Source organism: Cataglyphis hispanica, chromosome 3, assembly GCF_021464435.1.
Source record: "Cataglyphis hispanica isolate Lineage 1 chromosome 3, ULB_Chis1_1.0, whole genome shotgun sequence".
In the NCBI taxonomy this organism is placed as follows: Eukaryota; Metazoa; Arthropoda; class Insecta; order Hymenoptera; family Formicidae; genus Cataglyphis; species Cataglyphis hispanica.
Genome location: NC_065956.1, coordinates 12433507 through 12446793, shown reverse-complemented (window position 1 = coordinate 12446793; position 13287 = coordinate 12433507). Strand labels below are relative to the sequence as shown.

At 34.3% G+C, this 13287-nt stretch overlaps 3 protein-coding genes across 4 annotated transcripts in view; 2 read left to right on the top strand and 1 right to left on the bottom strand.

Annotated features, from left to right (window-relative positions):
- Nucleotides 1–263: 263 nt before the first annotated feature.
- On the top strand, nucleotides 264–1586 carry LOC126859307 (40S ribosomal protein S14a). Its single transcript, XM_050610443.1, has 4 exons — nucleotides 264–385; nucleotides 666–816; nucleotides 896–983; nucleotides 1316–1586. The coding sequence occupies exons 2-4, from the start codon at nucleotides 668–670 to the stop codon at nucleotides 1532–1534; spliced, it is 456 nt and encodes a 151-aa protein (XP_050466400.1). The 5' UTR covers nucleotides 264–385; nucleotides 666–667; the 3' UTR covers nucleotides 1535–1586.
- Nucleotides 1587–1760: 174 nt separating this feature from the next.
- Nucleotides 1761–4584, bottom strand: LOC126859255 (dynactin subunit 4). 2 transcript variants are annotated; one of them, XM_050610341.1, is made up of 9 exons: nucleotides 4206–4584; nucleotides 4005–4075; nucleotides 3736–3935; nucleotides 3475–3617; nucleotides 3239–3407; nucleotides 2978–3161; nucleotides 2691–2874; nucleotides 2425–2615; nucleotides 1761–2264 (listed from the first exon to the last, which is right to left on the bottom strand). In XM_050610341.1, the coding sequence occupies exons 1-9, from the start codon at nucleotides 4332–4334 to the stop codon at nucleotides 2039–2041; spliced, it is 1497 nt and encodes a 498-aa protein (XP_050466298.1). In that variant the 5' UTR covers nucleotides 4335–4584; the 3' UTR covers nucleotides 1761–2038. The 2 variants fall into 2 exon arrangements, with proteins under 2 accessions (XP_050466298.1, XP_050466300.1); XM_050610343.1 differs by having other exon boundaries at nucleotides 3239–3404.
- A 453-nt stretch (nucleotides 4585–5037) lies between these two features.
- LOC126859213 (uncharacterized) overlaps nucleotides 5038–13287 on the top strand; it is a 68272-nt gene continuing 60022 nt past the window's right edge. Inside the window, exons 1-3 of the mRNA XM_050610240.1 lie at nucleotides 5038–5415; nucleotides 7989–8918; nucleotides 9021–9834. Coding sequence (XP_050466197.1) covers nucleotides 9744–9834 — 91 coding nt within the window. The 5' untranslated portion in view covers nucleotides 5038–5415; nucleotides 7989–8918; nucleotides 9021–9743. The remainder of the gene's footprint in view (nucleotides 5416–7988; nucleotides 8919–9020; nucleotides 9835–13287) is intronic.

Below are 13287 nucleotides of genomic sequence, written 5' to 3'. Positions count from 1 at the left end.
TATGCCTGAAAGAAAAAAATACGTTCTTGGTAGGAAATTTTAAATTAGAGTGTTAAGTATAGTAAAAAAAAAAAAGATCTACTTTATCCAGAATTTCAGACTGCGTTTTTGATACGGAATTCATGTCGAATAGAAGAATTTATTTATTACTAGGGATTTTAACTAATATCTTTCTTCCTACCAAACACTTTACGATTGGATGTTAAATCAAACGCAATTAAATGCTCCATTATTTTGCGCATGCGCACTCCGTTTTGTCCGACAAAAAATGATGCATATTGCTACTACATATATTGTGTCGTTCATGCTAAAAAGGTTCTTTTATGGTTCCTGCGTTAACCCTATTTGACGGGAGTTTATAGGCTCACGTAAATATAATTTGCAGGTATTTAATAGCAAATATTCATCTAGCAAAAATATTAAGTTTAATTCATTAAACAAATGTTCATAAATACGTTGCAACTTTGAAATTGATTTATATCTGTCAAAACGCTTGGATGTAGTCGGATGAATTTTCGAGACTAATAGCATATTTTCGTTTATGCACATGACGATAAACTTAGAATCTATCTCGGTTGTTTATACAAATATTTTCGTAGTAAACGGAATAGCAAAACAGACAATTGAATAGTTGACTAATAATTGAATACATGCAATTTCTTTAGAAATGCCGCCCAAAAGAGGAAAAGTACAGAAGGAAGAGGTTCAAGTTTCTCTTGGACCACAGCTTCGCGAAGGAGAGGTAGTTTTTGGAGTGGCCCACATCTTTGCCAGCTTTAATGATACATTTGTGCACGTCACCGATTTATCGGGCAGGTTTGTACCGTGTTAGATCATATTCATTATACTTTGCGACTAGAAATACAATTTTATATCATGTCTTCAATTCATGCAGGGAAACAATTGCTAGAGTTACTGGTGGTATGAAGGTAAAAGCAGATCGTGATGAAGCCTCGCCTTATGCAGCTATGCTTGCAGCTCAGGTGTGTTATTTGATTTAATTACTGTATTTAAGTTATGTCAATTAATATTTCATATTATATTATCCACATTCAGGCAGCACCTAGATAATAAATTTTATCTAAGTAGCGTTCATGTTTGTGGGAAAGCAAATTCTTTGATAATTGAGAACATGTGTTTATGTGCACTCTTCTCTAAGTAAAGAAAAAAGAGAACATTTATAAATTACATTTTATATATTACATTTATATAACATTATATGTTTCATGTAACAGAGATTTTATATGTGCAGCAATTTTAATCATGAAATAATAAATAAAATTTGAACTATGAAACATAATTTTATACTTTGCAGGATGTTGCAGAGAAGTGTAAATCGCTAGGTATCACAGCACTGCACATCAAACTGAGAGCTACGGGAGGCAATAAGACAAAAACCCCTGGTCCTGGTGCACAATCTGCTTTGCGTGCTTTAGCCCGTTCAAGCATGAAAATTGGACGTATCGAAGATGTCACTCCTATTCCTTCAGACTCTACTCGAAGGAAAGGTGGTCGCCGTGGACGTAGGCTATAAATTATGGCTTTGTATATCTCTTTTATTACCTTTCAATAAATATTTAAAGAGAAATGGTGCATTTATGAAACATGTAGCTTTTTTTAAATTCCTATTACATACACATACACACGTACATTACATACATACATACACACGCCATGTATGTATACCTTTTAAAATTTTAAAAAGTATTTATTATATATTCTTTATCATTGCACTACAATAAATAAAAGCATAGATTCAATTATACAGATTAATAAAGCATTTTCTTAGAATGTGATTACAGAAATTATACAAAATAATGTATAAAATTAATTTAACATTATATATAGATTTTGTATTATTAAATATATATATCCAGATCGGACGTGGCCATTTAAAAAACCAAAAAAGAAGAAATATATATATATTAAGCTTAATATAGTAAAATATTACGATATAGTATCAATATTTAGGTATCATGATAATTTGACTATTGATAAAAGTATATAAAGCGTTTATATGATATCATATATGAAAAAATTATGCTTTGTTAACTAATTGGCCAACATTAAGATACAATTTAACCTTTACGTCCACTTTTTGTGGTGACTTATGTTCTAATGCTGCAATAGTATTCACATATCCATGTTGCATGACAAATCCGACTATAACTGGTTCGCTATTTTCATCAGTATTTTCATTATCATCGTGCGGAATTACATGTAAACGAATCACAGCTTTATTTCCTTTTCGCCATACTACGAGTCTAAAAAGAAAAGTTATGTAAATAATAAAATTTATATCATGTGTTTAAAATACTCCTACTTATTTATTCATTATTATATTAAATTATTATATTATGTATATTTTATATACATATACATACATACATACATATATATATACACACACACACACACACATACTTTGGATCATCCTGAAAATTGTGATTATCACTGGTATCATCATATTCAGCAGCATCATCTCTCGGCGGAAGGATCAATGCACTGTGAGGCAGTATTAAATCTGCATTTGGTACGACTTTTATTGGCTTAGGATCCTCTATTACAGGCGTCTGCCGTACAGCAGATGGCAATAAATTTGGAGATTCACTTCCCTATCAATAAAAAAAATCCATTTATTAAGATGTACTATATGTTGTAATAATAGATAAATCTTAGTTCGACATTACTTGCTGTGCATCTTCCTGTTTATCTTTTTCTTTAATAAATGACGTAGACAACGAGGTATCTAATGGCAATATAGTTATTTGAGTCTGATGCTGTGTTGGGTTGCAGAATTTTAAAAGCAGTTCACTTGATTTTCCCGACCGAAGTGGTTCACAAGTAACGATCTTTACTTCTGGAATATGATAACTAAAAAAATGCAATACTTTGATTGTTATGTATACATGGATGTATGATATAAATCAAAATTATCCCATAATTGACACTAATAATCTCTTAACATAATTCTTACAATGCCGCTAGTAAAATCTTGAACTTTATAGATTGAGGACAGAGATCTGATTTGCTGACATTATGTTCACACACTCTACAGCGTTGTGATCTCTTAACTAAAAATTGTCTGTGCTGAGGACGCAGCTCGTTTATCTTCTCAGCTTGCACTTCTGGGTATTGTAATCTTTGTTCCAATGTTGTAACTACAAATGTATATATCTAGGGTAAAATTTTTATGTATTTATGCTACCATTTTATAAAAATTGCAAGTTTTTTTTACCTTTAGTTATATCTAAAGATTCTGTAAATATATCTTCTGGTAATTCTTCTATTTCTTCAGTAGCAACAGATGGTACTGGTTGAGCAGTCGATTGAGATTGCATTGGTGGTTTTAAGGGACGCCCAATACGTTTACGAAGCAATGCGGATGTAAAACTATACATTGTCTGCTATTGACAAACAATAGTTAGAAAAATATCATTAAACAAATGTATAATTAGCTTTTGTTAAACTCACAGCTGGTATAAAAGAACGTTTTGGATGAAATTTCTTTCTCTCGCATTGTTGTTTTTCTATAGAAGCTAATATCTTATGATAATCAATGAGAGCATTAATGCGTGTTGTATGTGGATTTTCCTGTTCAGGCCATCCTCCAGTTGCTATAAGTAAAAATTAGAAACATTTCAAATAACTTATTCAAAATTTATCATAAAGCTCTGTAAATTATATAATTTTAAAATTATGTAAATATATAACATTACATTAAATTTTTCTTACCAACAGATTGGTCAGGTATGCCTGCATCTCGAGAACTCCATCGACACAATGAACAAAATAGATAATATACTTTTTTAGGAGTAGCTTTAACATCTTTATTTTCTTCTCCTTCTGTTGCTGTTGTTTTTACAGTTGTAGCTAGTCCTGCTCTTGTAGATAATGTTTGAAAGCAACAAGGACAATCGAAGCAATTAGAACATCTGTCAACATATTATTATTATCATAATAACCTTTCTAATGTACATAAAATTTTAAATATGCTAACGTACTTGTTCTTTTTAAGACGTACTTCCGATGAAGGTAAATTTTCCATACAGTTTGGGCAATAATGGGAATCAACCTGAATAATGAAGAAACTTTTATGGAGAATATACGAGCTTTGTACATCGAAAAATATATTTATATAATAAAAATCCAATTATATATACATTCTTTTGTTCGAATTTACTTATATATTTTAAGAGACATACCTCTTGACAGACACAGTAGCCACATCGTATCATCAAGCAATGTCGGCAAAAATATATTTTGGATATAGGTTTCAATGAACCACAATTGCATACGTAGCGCACATAATCCGGCTGATTTAAATAAGTCATACTGAAATAAGCAATTTAAATATTTACAAGATAAAAGAAACGTCACACTATGTAAACCTTTCTTTCAATCTATACTGTGATAACCTCACAGTTTAACCATTTTCTCTCCAACTCCAAAATGTCAGATGCAGAATGCAATGAATAGAGAGAGACTCAAGCAATCGTAGTGGAGGGGATGACGCACCAAGCGAAAACCACGTATATACCACACATCACACATCTACACGCGATGTACTCGGTGCTTCGGCTAACTTCGGATAGCAGAAAAGGACAGATACATTGTTTTCTGTCTCTTTTTTACCAAGTCAACCACGAAGCCTATTAACTCATATGTGTGGGTATGCATGTATATTGTATTGTGTGTGTATGTGTGTTGTGTTGTGTGTGATTTAAAATGTCAAAATATTTTTGACATTTGTCAAATATTTTGACAAATGTCAAATATTACGTATATTCTGCAACGATATGCTCACATGTCATCGCGCGGAATCATGCGGAGAAAAAGAGAGGAAGAGAGAGAGAGAGGAGAGAGAGGAGAGAGAGAGAGAGAGAGAGAGAGAGAGAGAGAGAGATCAATTCTTGAATATTATTTTCTAATCTCAAAATTAATTATAATTCGCTGCACATAGTACTTATTACTATATTCCGTACATATTACTACTTTCTCGTTCTATGTTTCTGTCTATTTTAATCTTATTACTCCGGAAGTATTCATGTGGATGAAAGTAGAAGGATTCGTGAGTGTACAGTCATAAAGTACCATCACGCGATGGTTTATGCGTTGAATACATACAAACCCAACCAAGCGTATAGAACAGCTGATAATTACAGTGTGTACTTTTACAAAGAACACGAAGATGTATTAGGAGAATAGAAAATCTGTCGAAGGCAAGCAACATTGATTACAAAATATTTGACTATTATTTTTGTAGATGGATCCCATCGAGAAATCGTAGGAATCCAGCTAGCAAACACTTCCTGTGCGTCACGCAGCTACGACGATATGGCAATTGCAGCCGCAAAAAATTTCACTGGACAACCGCGGATCATTCTGGCGGAAAGAGAGAAGGGCGACGATCACGTGAGTAAAGAGTGAAAGTTAGCTTGTGTCCCGCTTAATCTTCGTATAAAGATGATCGATTCTCAATTAATACATTTATTTTCCAACAAAGTATAAAAGCTTCATTTCTTTTCGCTAATTAATCGAGACCATCGTCATGCAAATAATTATGCAATTATGTTATATATTACACGCAATCTTCATAAAACTTATTTCTGTTATGTTGCGTTAGAGAGACAATTCTGTGTCGAATACTTCGATATTATAAGGTGATCACATGGGAGAGCGCATGAATTAAAATTGCTAATCGTACACTATGCAACCTCATCGTATCTTCTAATCACGCTTGACCGTAAGGTTAATAACTGGAGAGCACATAAATCCATCTTCGTCTTGATCGGTCTAACTGTACACGAAGTAGTAATCGAGAAGAAGAGATTCAACAAGTTAAAGTTTTTATTTCTCTCTCTCTCTCTCTCTCTCTCATACTTTGAACAAATCATAGATTTTATTAATTTTAAATTATTATATTAATTTATATATTAATATTAATTTTAAATATTAATTACGAATATTATTAATCATAGGTTTATGGATTTATATATAAAAACGATTTCTAAATTATATATTTTATACCAAACTTATCGTGCTACGTCTCTTCAGAAATACATTTCGAATTTCTGAATTTGAACAATCCTTGAAAGAATGTTCGCGCGATCAAAATGCTTTCTCTGAGATTTCTTAAATTGCCTTTAGCCATCTCCGCAAACTGCATCTGATCTCCAAGGGTAGTCTCGCGAACGAACATCTGCGCGAACTAACAGTATACATAACCGTATTGAGATTATGCAAGGCTAGTCGATAGCCGGTGGATAGTAATGGCAGATGTTTTACGCCAGTAAACATAATATTAGTCGACGTCGCCGCCGTGATAGTGCATAGCCAAGTCTAACGGTGGAACCATCATAACGCCCCGTAATTGCGATCCGATTTTCCTCGGCATCCTTGGAACTTGATACTATTTGGAACACCAAGGTAACGTCAAGGTATTCGATAATTGATGACGCATCCTGAATGAAATCGATGTATTTCGCTCAACGGTAAGATTTTACATACAGGCTATCTTTTATTGAGCACCCTTTTTTTCTTCATTAAACTGTAGATTATTTGGCCGAATTTCGATTCTTTTTTTTTTCAGCAAAAAGTATCGAAGAAAATATAATTTTTTGTAACTTTCCAAAGTTTAACATGTATCTTTACAAATTTTACAAAAAACTGGAATTTTACCAAAATATACCGCACGAGAAATTAACTGAATGATTTTATTATTTATTTATTTGAAAAAAACTTTTACATTTTTAATCGTTTATGTTTATCACATAATAATAAATATTGTTTTAAAGAAAAAAATTGATTCAAAATGTAAAAATTCGGGGAAAGTGTATACTTGACAAGAGCTATTAATATATCTGATTATAATGTATAAGAATGTATTTTCTGCTGTATCTTCGATTAAAATTTATTAGTAACATAGCTAAATAATTCGTTATTTTTGAGATATCGGCAACAACTTTCTCCATATTTATAAAAATTGGAAATTTGACTCGTATATTTCAGATAATATAATTATTAGTTCCTGTGGCTTTTATGAAACGTGCATGTCTCTGAACGAAATTTGATTTTACATATTCAATAAAAACAAACTGATTAAACTGATTATGTTTTTTTCGACGTTCGATCTGTATGTTTAATCAACGACTACTTTTTTTCCATGTCGCACAAAAAACGAGCCTTTCGATTCTACAATTATGCGTAATTAGCTGATTGGATTGTTCCGCGTTCGACGAGGACACGGTGCACGGCTTTATTGGTGTTATAACATATGCTGTCGCCGACATGCAATGCAGTAAAAGTTTTTTCTCCCTTCCCGGTGAGAAAACAGGAAGGAAATCGACATGCGTGTCGCGCAATGGAATCAATAGATCGATTATTAATGATTTTAATAGGCCGGTTTTTTACAGGAAATTTCATCTACGATTTCTACGACAAACTTGTACGATCCATACAGTATGATAAAAAAATTCTGAAGCATTCTGAAAATTACGTATAACAAATCGCAAATTATTCTGTTTTCATTTTTATGATAAAATATTTCTATTTATTTTGTTGAAACGTTTCATCGGTTAGTGATAAATGATAATTTCTCATAATATTTACAGCATAATCTCTTTCTTTCGCGCGGTATCTAAATTTCTATATAAATCAAATGTTATTTTATTAGAAGAATCACCTTGATAAAAAAGAAATATAATAATGCTAAAGGAACAAAGATAAAATTAAATCTATTTTGTTCAAAATATTGATAACATCCTTTGCTACATTATATCTTATAAAAATCGAATAAATTTAAAAAAGACAAATGTAATCAAAGAAAAAAGAATTATTTCTCTTGTTCTTTTCCTTCTTCATCGTCTTTCAATTTCTTTTATATATATCACTGCTTGCGAGAAATCAGATACAAAAAAATCATATACATCTTAATTTCGCATCTTAATTTCTCATTCTCCACTTATATACGACGTGATTGTTTACAGAAAAGATTTTTTCCTGATACTTCAACGCATGAGAAGAGGAAAGATGAACGAACAATAATTTCTCTAGAAGAATCTCGGCGATGGAATTCGAAAATCACTTATTAAGTCAGTCGGCCAGCACCGACACGAATACTTGAGGAGACGGGGCCTTCTCGATCCGGAGAGAGAAAGAGAGAGGAAAAGAGGAGAGTCCACCGCGTCCTCCGCGATCGCGGCATCCCTCACTATGCTGGCGAATGTAGGTCCTCCCGGGTCGGCACCTATAACGCGAACCTCCTACCTTGCGCCTTCGACTACAGTCGCTTCGAAAAGCAGTACTTCTCCCTCTCCTTTTAACCCCACCAACCTTCGGAGTTCATTGAGAGCACGATAAACAGGTGTCCCGCATACCGGGCAATATAAGTGTAGCCATAGTGTCCTAGTGTCGTATATTTTTCAGTAGGACACTAGTCATGAATATGTAAATTTCATTTTCGAAGCGAGGACCGATCGCGCATTCTTGCCCATGAGAAAATTTTGCAAAAATATAAATATTAAGACATAGCCCCCACACCATTGATAATACATATAACACAAATAGTGGCTGCTGAGAATATTATAAACAGATTAAATTTATGAATTAAATTTACCGGCGGTTCGAAAGTGTCACAGTCAGATCCAATAATATTTTTTTTATATATATTTTCATAAATTTTCATCATTTGATTGAGGGCGTAAGAAGAAGATTGCTATTAGACCCTTCGCACTTTTATATCGTCCTGAAGTTTTTCGTAACAGTGCGCGCTACCAGCTGCCCGATTTAGCTGCGACAGTTAACGGATACCGTCACATCGATCGGTAGCACGAGCCATACAAGGCCAAGAAAAGAAATATACCGGACCTACCTTGACCTACCAGCAGCGTTATGGTTTTTTTTTGTAATTTATAAAAGTAAGTATATGCTAGATGTTTCTAATATATCGTACCTTTGACGATATTGCTTTTATAATATTGTCATTCTATTATTTTACGGCGACTTGGATGGATTAAAAGGATTAGAGAATGAGTCCGCGAAGTTTTACCACAAATGGATGACACAAACCAGACCCGGGCTGGCCAAAGAGTCGGTCGAGGAAGCTCTCCAAGGCGCCGCGTGTCCCGATACCGTGGCCGACCGAGAGCATCCAGAAGATGAAAAAGACGAAGAAGAAGAAGCGGGGAAAAGGAGTCGAAAGGGTAGGGAGAGAATGGCGAAGAGGGGTCCTATCCGCTTCGCCTCTGGCTTCTCTCTCTTGATACACCTTTCTCCGGTTCCCCAACACCCGGCGGCGGGCCTTGGTTCCCCTTCAGTCCTCACCGGGACACAGACAAAGTTACGCACCCGGAGAAAGGTCAATCGGTCGGCTGCTCTGTCGCGCGGAGCTCTCGTAAACTTCTTTCCATTCGATAATCAGGTGTAATTTTTATCCTATCGTTTAACGATCGATAGCACGCAGAGTTGTCAGTCGCGATCAATCACGTTTCTCTCACTTCTCTTTTTTTTATTCATTTTTTTTTACGTTTTTCGGCTTTGAATATTTCTTTCGGGAATCGTACTCTGTCGAAGACCGCGAAAAGTGATCGCGAGGTGCTCGCCGAAACTGTCATTTTTGGTGCCCATGTAACGGACAAGTTAGCACCGATACTCGCGGGATTGGTTCACGTGAGAGTGCATGACTTTTTTTTCCTAACTTTGAACTAGTTCAAAGTGCTGTCATTTCGAGGGACTTCAAACAGATGGGCGACGACATGTGGAGGCTTTGGTTTACGAAATTACTTCTGCTAGTGACGCTTCTGCTGACTATCGCGGTTCAGACACGATCCGAGGGTGAGTTCTGGTCCAATAGAGTACGGTTATATATTTATAAGAAAATAGCGGTATAAAATATTATAAAGTGTAATTTTATAGAATGTTTATTACCCGACACGTGCAAAGTGTGAACGACCGTTTTATTAAAGCAATAAATAATTATACTTATCGCGAAATAACGTTGTATCCCGTGTTTTATTAGGATTCGCATAGCCTCAATTCAACGTCGGTCTTAATTTATTCATTACACCCGTTGACGTATAACTAACGATCAACGACAGCTAGACAGTGAATCTACTCTACTCGTAACACGGAAACGGCGCGCGTGCACGTGATAATTTCTTTTGTAACACCTGTTCTTCCGCGTTCACCTCGAGATAATGCGGCGTTTTCCATTAACAGGACATCTACCCGTACACACTTGTGTAACGCTAGGCTCGGCAGAAACGAGCCGATGCGTAACCAGTTCTCTTTCCGTGCAATTAAAAATGTGCACGAAGTAACGAATGCAAAATTAAAAAGCTGATCTTCAACATTGAATGAGTGAATGAAACGTATGAAATAAAGTTTGCCATTTATTTACAAAGATATATGCGTATAAATATATGAAAAGATTCCAAAGAGAGAAAAGTTATGATTGTCTGTGTAAGAGATCTTTGCGTTATTATAAAATAGCACTCATTATGTAAAACTATGTAAAAATACAAATTTAATGGCTTGAATAATTTGTAGATGTTATCAATAATAATTTTAATTAATCATAAGAGATTACCGGTGCTTGCGCAAATTTACGGAAACACATTGAAAACATCACTTACGCTTTATATGTTATAAACCGCCTAACGGGTTTGCGCGGGTTATGGTGCTCAGTGTACCTTATACAAGTATCCGCGTTGGTCCGATACTGTCGATCCAGTATCAGCGATCTAGGCGAGACCTACCTACGTTTCTCTGACTGTGTCACCAAAAAACACCGTTACTGTGCAGCATTTCGCAATCTATGCTTTTCCGATTGTTATCGGCATAAATCGCGTGCAATGTTGTAAGCTTTAAAAAAATTAAAATAAAATTTAATATAACAATATTAGAAACCTTGTTTTTGAATTCCATTCCGATTCTCTAAGCGATCGGACGGACACAACTTTATTAAATGTCTTTGAATGAAATCAGCTTTTAAATATTTTCGTCGATGATGCCCACGAGTGTTGTGGACGTTTGGGAATTTTGGTCCTATCACAGGATTAACCGGCAACACGAGCCCGGAGCGTTCGAGATTGAAATCGAGCGAACAGGGTGCGTTATCCTAAGTATTTTTATCGGCGGTGGTTGGCCTTGCGGATATTAGTTCTGCGAACGGCTCTCACATTCACTCCTATGAAATAGGAGAGACGTCGTTACCAAGGATCTCTTCTAACGAGTCTCTCGATTCTAATTGCGAGAGTCGTTCGCGGTGCTCTTGAATATGGAACGTGATCCCACGTAATAAATCCGCATTGCGAACTTCAAGACTTTGAGGGTTTAGTAGGTAGAAGAGAGCGCGAATTTTTTTTCATTGAAACCACAAATAAATTTTATTAATATCTTACAATTAATAATTTTTAACGAAATTTTATCAGTCCTTGAAAGTATTGTTAAAACTCTTGCTTACTATTTTTTGTATCTCTTAATATTTTTATTTTATCATTTACGACATTCAAAGGATTAAAATTTTTTCTCGACGTAACTTCTTTTCTATGTGCGTTTTTTACATCAGAAAATTTTCTCGCGACTTGATGCCTTTTACGAGGAAATTTTTTGCAAGAAAATCAAGTGGAGGTTCAAGCAAATAGATAGTAATAAGATTTATGGCGCAATATAGATGGCGAAGAAAAAACGCTCGTTTATAAATAATTTTCCACCGACCAAATCACTTGAGAGGCGTTCAACGAAATGTATAGTAAATTTTATGACTAGGCACAAATCATCATTTATCGTCAAATAACAAATAAATAAATTTTCTGCTTGATTCTCTCTTGTAATCTCTGAAATTCTATATTTTTCATAATTTTACTTCTATATTCAATACATTCAAAATAAGTATCGTCGCGCTAATTGTAAGTTTCACGCGAAGGGAAAGTGTACGACAAAATGATAATAAAGTATCTCATTGGAAAGTTGTCACGAGTGCCAAGAACTGCTCTGAATTTTGCTGCCTTTTTCGTCACTCTTGAAAAAAAAAAAAACTGAAGACTTAATCGTCAAAAGAAAAGAGAGACCGGATTTCATTTCTCTGAATATACAACATAAAATATAAAACATAAATTTCATTTCAGATTCAAAATTTCTATCTATCTAATTGTCTAGTTTTCTTTTTTTTTTATTTGACAATGAGTGCTTTTTTATTTTATTAAAAATTCAACTTAATCTTATACAATCTTGGAGTCCAGTAAATTCTGGAGTATACGTGGTGTGAATACGCAACATTTTATCTAAACTTTTCTAGATTTTCATTTATTTTTCTGAAAGATTCGCCGTCGTGTATGTCGGACTTTTTCCGTTTGATGGAAAAACGGATGGCGAGTACAAAAGCCTTCCAGCATTCAGAATCGTTTTACGCAATCATCGACAACGCCGTGTAAGGGATGAATTCCTTCTACACTGTTTTCATTTTATTTACAAGCGTGACGTAATGATGCTTTATGTAGAAGCCATATAATCTCTAACTAAATAGACCTCACTTCAATTGCGAATTTTTCGATCATTTTTTATTTTGATTTTTTCTTAACAGTTCAAAAACAGGAAAATCATCATTTGCAATTTTTCAATTTTTAATATAATCTTCGCGTAACGAAATTTTAAATTAAAATATCAGAATATGATAATTGAGATTGATGAAGAATATGATTTCATCATTTATCTGTGTTCTTTTATAGTTTAATTTTTAAAAAGCTGTCAACAGTATTTTATTATGTATAACATAAATTATGGATGCTTTGACTTAAAGAATTCGAGAATCAAAGCAGGTGTATTTAATGAAGATCACCCTGCGATGACACCCTTCGCAAGTTCAACATTGAAACGGCAGACGTTTTTGCTTATCAGCCTAATCAAACCTAACCGGTTCAATCAGTCATAAAGTTATGCCTTCGCGCAACTTTTTTAACGCGAGACTGCCGGAAATTGTATAAAGAGAGAATGACAATTCGTCACCTGGCACATATTTTACGTGTTGAATCTGACATTATTATGTTTGACATACTAAAAATAAAGCAATTTGTCAATCTTATTGCGATTATTTTTGTCATTTTCTACGATGTTAGCCGCCTTGCGAGAAAGAAAAATTGCAGCGTAAGCGCGCTTTCAATCCGCGTGATGCGAGAGACGTAATCGCTTAATTTTTTCTTCAGTCGTTACAATTTCAAATCGCGTAAATTAGCAGCAATAAGAAAAACGCGGAAGCTCTCGTAACTGTACGAGTACCTCCAGTCAACG

Excerpts from the sequence above, each read along its gene's own strand:
- LOC126859255 (XM_050610341.1), bottom strand. The coding sequence starts at position 4,334 with ATGACTTATTTAAATCAGCCGGATTATGTGCGCTACGTATGCAATTGT. Across the intron at positions 3,618-3,735 it reads CATACCTGACCAATCTGTTG|CAACTGGAGGATGGCCTGAA; the intron begins GTAAGAAAAATT and ends TTTTACTTATAG. Across the intron at positions 2,265-2,424 it reads AATTTTCAGGATGATCCAAA|ACTCGTAGTATGGCGAAAAG; the intron begins GTATGTGTGTGT and ends TTTTCTTTTTAG.
- LOC126859307 (XM_050610443.1), top strand. The coding sequence starts at position 668 with ATGCCGCCCAAAAGAGGAAAAGTACAGAAGGAAGAGGTTCAAGTTTCT. Across the intron at positions 817-895 it reads GTCACCGATTTATCGGGCAG|GGAAACAATTGCTAGAGTTA; the intron begins GTTTGTACCGTG and ends CAATTCATGCAG. Across the intron at positions 984-1,315 it reads CAGCTATGCTTGCAGCTCAG|GATGTTGCAGAGAAGTGTAA; the intron begins GTGTGTTATTTG and ends TATACTTTGCAG.